This window comes from Salvia hispanica, chromosome 1 (genome assembly GCF_023119035.1).
Source record: "Salvia hispanica cultivar TCC Black 2014 chromosome 1, UniMelb_Shisp_WGS_1.0, whole genome shotgun sequence".
Taxonomy (NCBI): Eukaryota; Viridiplantae; Streptophyta; class Magnoliopsida; order Lamiales; family Lamiaceae; genus Salvia; species Salvia hispanica.
The window spans coordinates 5,884,836-5,890,203 of NC_062965.1; the positions used below are offsets into that span (position 1 = coordinate 5,884,836).

General features: G+C 36.2%; 1 protein-coding gene across 1 annotated transcript; it reads left to right on the forward strand.

The window, feature by feature from the left end:
• The first annotated feature begins 1,103 nt into the window (after positions 1–1,103).
• On the forward strand, positions 1,104–4,680 carry LOC125200973 (malate dehydrogenase 1, mitochondrial-like). The gene is made up of 7 exons (XM_048098826.1): positions 1,104–1,402; positions 1,831–2,004; positions 2,127–2,295; positions 2,391–2,452; positions 2,534–2,655; positions 3,198–3,315; positions 3,989–4,680. The coding sequence occupies exons 1-7, from the start codon at positions 1,154–1,156 to the stop codon at positions 4,451–4,453; spliced, it is 1,359 nt and encodes a 452-aa protein (XP_047954783.1). The 5' UTR covers positions 1,104–1,153; the 3' UTR covers positions 4,454–4,680.
• The last annotated feature ends 688 nt before the right edge of the window (positions 4,681–5,368 follow it).

Sequence of the window (5,368 nt, forward strand, 5' to 3'; positions counted from 1 at the left end):
AACACATTATTCTTAATCTCCGTATAAAAAATAAGTCTTCAATTAACAAGGAACGGAGAAGATATATTAAGTTTTTTTTTTCAATTAATCATGATCCGAAGGAGAGGAAAATTCAACTGCAGCTTTCCAGTGCCGCTCTGAGCTTCGAGATAGAAGACCACTCTGTGATCATCGGTGAAACCAATGGATTTTCCTTAAAATCTACTACTTCTCTGTCCACAATTAAGTGACATAAGTTGACTTAATTCATGTTTTAAGAATTGTAAAGAAAAATTGAAGAAAAAATATGTGTAGTGTGGCTATATTTTTATAAATTTATTTTATTATAAAATGTGGATGGGATGAGTTAGTGGCTTAGTGCAATGTGAGGTTTATTACTAAATCTAAAAGCAATAAAAAGTAAACTAGACACTAGCTGAGAACAAACGAAAAAGAAATTTTGAGACACTTAATTGTATACAGAGGGAGTGTGATTGTTAGTAATTTTTTTTAGAGAAGATCAGTCATAATTCCCTATTTTTTTCTGTTATGACTCGAATTCTCATTCTTTTAATTAAAAGTGAAGCATTTTATGATTAATCCAGAATTAATGAATTTGTGCACTTAGTTCTTACAAAAGGGATCTGTTTTATGGATCCATTCTTCACGTTCCAAAATCCGAACTTTGTGTTATCATTTTATCAATCAGAATTTTATCTTATTATAATTGGGTATGTTTAGGATTAGGATATAGTGTCACACAATATTCATTTTTAGCACGAAAAACTTACCACCCAAATACTATATTTATTGTAGTACTTTTTTATAATCTCTCTCTCAAAGCCAAAGTCATTATTGAAACATAAATTTTGATCGATATTTTGTCTTGTCACTCTTGACTCACTCCATATCTCTGTTAAAGAAATCCCATTTTCCTAAACACTCGTTCCTCCAGTAATTACTAATTCTACATGAAAGAATGCGGATTAAAAAGACTTAATCGTGAATTAAATGAATTATTTAAAGAAATTATTTTATTTACAGTAAAAGTGAAATTAGATTAGTGGAGTAATTAAAATAATAGAATGAGACCTATAATATACTCAGGTTTTATATCTACCAAAACATTTACACCCTATCATAACAGAACCGACTGTCAATTCCAAAATCAACAATGACGGCCGCCTTGTTGAGATCGGCTCTGCGGAGGAGCGCCGCAGCGTCGTACATGTCGATCCGTGCCTTCGCTTCGCCGCCGGGCCAGCAGCGGAAGGTAGCGATTTTGGGCGCCGCCGGCGGGATCGGTCAGCCGCTATCTCTTCTAATGAAGCTGAATCCGATGGTTTCGCACCTCTCGCTCTATGATATCGCCGGAACGCCTGGTGTAGCCGCTGATGTTAGCCACATCAATACCAGATCCGAGGTTCTGCTCCTTCGATTTCTCTTCGTTTAATTGTTCGTTTTCAATTTGTTGAGGTTTTAAGCAATTCTCTTTTGGGGATTTTAGATATATAGTCGATTCTGTGTTGTTTAGTCTGTTAATTTGCAGCTAATTTGAATCTCAATTGTACTAGCTACTGAATTTCTGTAGATTATATACTTTTAATTTTTTCCTTAATAAGTAGATAGTTGATTTTTCGAATATCATCTGGAGAAATTAAAATTTAAAATTATGTGTTAAATTTTTATATATTAATGTTCATTTTCCAATTATCATGAGGACGATATCTTACATACTAGTATGAATTATAGATATCTTGCGTTCTTCATTTCTGACATTTCTTCTTCCTTTTGTACTGCATTAGTAGATTTGTTGATCATATCTTCTGTCATTGCTTTTTATATGTAAAGGTGAAAGGATATGCGGGTGAGGATCAGCTAGGGGCAGCTTTGGAGGGTTCAGATTTGGTCATCATTCCAGCTGGTGTACCGAGAAAGCCTGGCATGACCCGTGATGACCTCTTCGAGATCAATGCGGGCATTGTCAAATCTCTTTCTGAGGCAATTGCCAAATATTGCCCCAATGTAACATGTCCTATCTCTCTTTGCATAGTCATTTGTTAATATGTTATTGTGGTTTTGCGAGTCCTATGCTATTATTGGGTTTTGATTGTAAAATAACTTATGTGTTCTTTTTCAAACTTCAGGCTCTGGTCAATATGATCAGCAACCCCGTGAATTCGACTGTACCAATTGCTGCCGAAGTCTTCAAGTCCAAGGGAGTATATGATGAGAGGAGACTCTTTGGTGTAACAACTCTTGATGTTGTTAGAGCCAGAACATTCTATGCTGGCAAGGCCAATGTCAACGTTGCTGGTATCATTATATTTCTTGTCCTGTAAAATGCTTCTTCTTAGTAATTTGATCTGTATTTATATTTGTCCAATGTCTAAAACACACCCTATTGGCAGATGTCGACGTACCTGTTATTGGTGGACATGCTGGAATTACTATTCTCCCCTTGTTTTCACAAGTACTGCACTTTCAAAATTCTATTTTCCCATTTCATTCTTGCAATTGTAGTTTATTACTAAAACTCACTGTTTTTGTATAGGCCACACCTTCAGCAAATCTGTCAGCTGATGAAATTACTGCTCTTACTAAGAGAACACAAGATGGTGGGACTGAAGTTGTTGAAGCCAAGGCTGGGAAGGGATCGGCTACACTTTCAATGGCGTAAGTGATAGAGACTGAGAATAATTTACTTGTACTATCAGCTGTTTGACTGTTGCAAAGTTCTTCAAACCCAATATCTGCATGACTGTGTGATGAATGATGTCAGTAGTATTGCTTTAGTAGCTATTACTAAGATATTCTTACCTTGTGTGGGCTTTCTTAGTTTGGATTTATAATTTGCAACTCGACCTTGTGATCAGACGCGGACGTACATGCATGGATGGGGGGCCACTGGAACCCCAACTATTTCAAGATTAAGTATATGCATTACGAATCTTGAGGGTTCGATTGGTTGCCTATGTTGGAAAATGTAGGAATCATATACAATGATAGAATCATTTGATTTTTTCATGGCTTGGGTTCGATTCCTGAACGTGTATTTTTTTAAATCTTGATTTTCCTTATACTTTTTTCTTTTTATTTTCATTTTTCTTGTATTATATGACTTGGACCCCCCCCCCAGTTTAAAATTCCTGGGTCCGCCTCTGCTTATGATGGTAAGAAATTGTATGAAGTGTCTGACAACAGTGTTAATGATGCAGATATGCAGGGGCCTTATTTGCTGACGCTTGCTTGAAAGGTCTTAATGGGGTCCCAAATGTTGTGGAATGTGCATTCGTGCAGTCCACTGTGACTGAGCTACCTTTCTTCGCCTCCAAGGTGACATTACTTTGTACAAATATGATTTCGACTCTTCTCACTGCATGTGCACTGTTGGCTTGTAATCCAATTCATGAGATGTAAATGATTGTTGATGATAAGATTGAATCATCATCACAGCTTTGATCATATTAGTAGGCTGTCATTTTAGGATCAACAAGAAATGGGAAATAAACTTGATAGAAGCCATATGCAATAAATTCATAATGTTTTTTGATAGACATCCAGTATATATCTTCATGCTTTAGCTCTCTATTCATGTCATTTGAGCGATGGTGTAACGGTAGTCTCTGTCTTCGCAGCTTTGATCATATTAGTAGGCTGTCGTTTTAGGATCAACAAGAAAAGGGAAATAAACTTGATAGAAGCCATATGCAATAAATTCATAATGTTTTTTGATAGACATCCGATATATATATCTTCATGCTTTAGCTCTCTATTCATGCCATTTGAGTGATGGTGTAACGGTAGTCTCTGTCTTCACAGCTTTAATTGTATTAGTAGGCTGTCAAGTTTAGGATCAACAGGAAAAGGGAAATAAACTTGATAGAAGCCATATGCAATAAATTCTTAATGTTTATTGATAGACATCCAATATATATCTTCATGCTTTAGCTCTATTCATGTCATTTGAGTGATGGTGTAACGGCAGTGTATGTCTTCACATTCACAGGTGAAACTAGGGAAGAATGGTGTTGAGGAAGTCTTGGGATTCGGTTCTCTGTCTGATTATGAGAAACAAGGATTGGAAGCTCTCAAGACTGAGTTGAAAAGCTCAATTGAGAAAGGAGTCAAATGGCATGCCAATTCCAAAAATCCCAAAATCAACAGTGTCTATGAACCTATAAAGCCTACCTTCCGACCATTATCCCCCCATCTTCCCATCTATAAGCCTCAGACGAGCTCTACAGTCTCCATCACTAACAGAGTAAGTGCTGTCATCCTAACCGCTGTCCCTTTATCTTATGCTTTCCTTACTCTGAAAGTGGGACCAATGTGTTTGGCCAATGAGAGCGTCTACCAAGCCATGTATTATTCGGCAAAGCTCGGGCCAATCGCCCTCCAGGTTACTGCCATAGCCACAGTCTACCATTTAGTACACGGGCTTCATGATTTGTATCAGATGTTTCGCCCCTAAACAGTCGAACTAGCTGCTGGTTGGTCTGCATTCGATTTGCAGGAGAGTTTTTGGCATTAATGCTAATAAATCCGCTGGGCAATTGCTGTTTTTAAGTCGGGTTCGATAAAAGCAGGATGTTGTTCGTAGTGTCAACAGTTAGAATTCTGCTCAGTTTCTCTACATGTTACATAAACAATTATCAAAGTGCAGATAAGGAAATGAATAGTGTATGCTCATTTTCTTTAGTATCTTTCCATTTTCCTTTCGATGAATGTGAAGATTGTAAATGGAAAGAGAATATGCACAACTGAAAATGAATAATGATTCTCAATTTTATTTATTTATTCGGCAGATCTAGTCCTAAAAAATTTGCTATTAAAAGATGCATTCTTTTGTCACACTCAAAAGCACTGACTATTTATGGTTGGTAACAATCTGCCTAGCTGTAAAATTTAATTAAAAACGTCATTACTGACAAATCACCTTATTATACAATTAAAAAAGTCGTTTGATTTGTCTTTTGTAAATATACCATCAATCAATTATCAGGCATAATCACACTGATTCACCTAATTGAGTTAATTTTCTTTCATCACGTATTAAATCTTGACATCAAATTCTGATTTTTCATCATCACGTTAGCCAATAGCCACGGCAAAGAGTTGTTAACAACATTTGGTCTCAACATCAAAGTCCAGAAAGTACTATATTATTAATTCACATTGATGTAACTATACAACTTATCAAAATTAGTGGGGACCTCTTCTACCAAATTAAAGATGAGACTTAGGCGTGGACGGTGCACCTTTTCCTTTGTCGTTCACTTCTTAATTAATGCACTGACCTCACTATTGCACGATTCAAAGACTAAGGTTACACTATGGTCAACTAAAATATTGGAATAATATTTTCATTTGACTATAAAAACTCAAG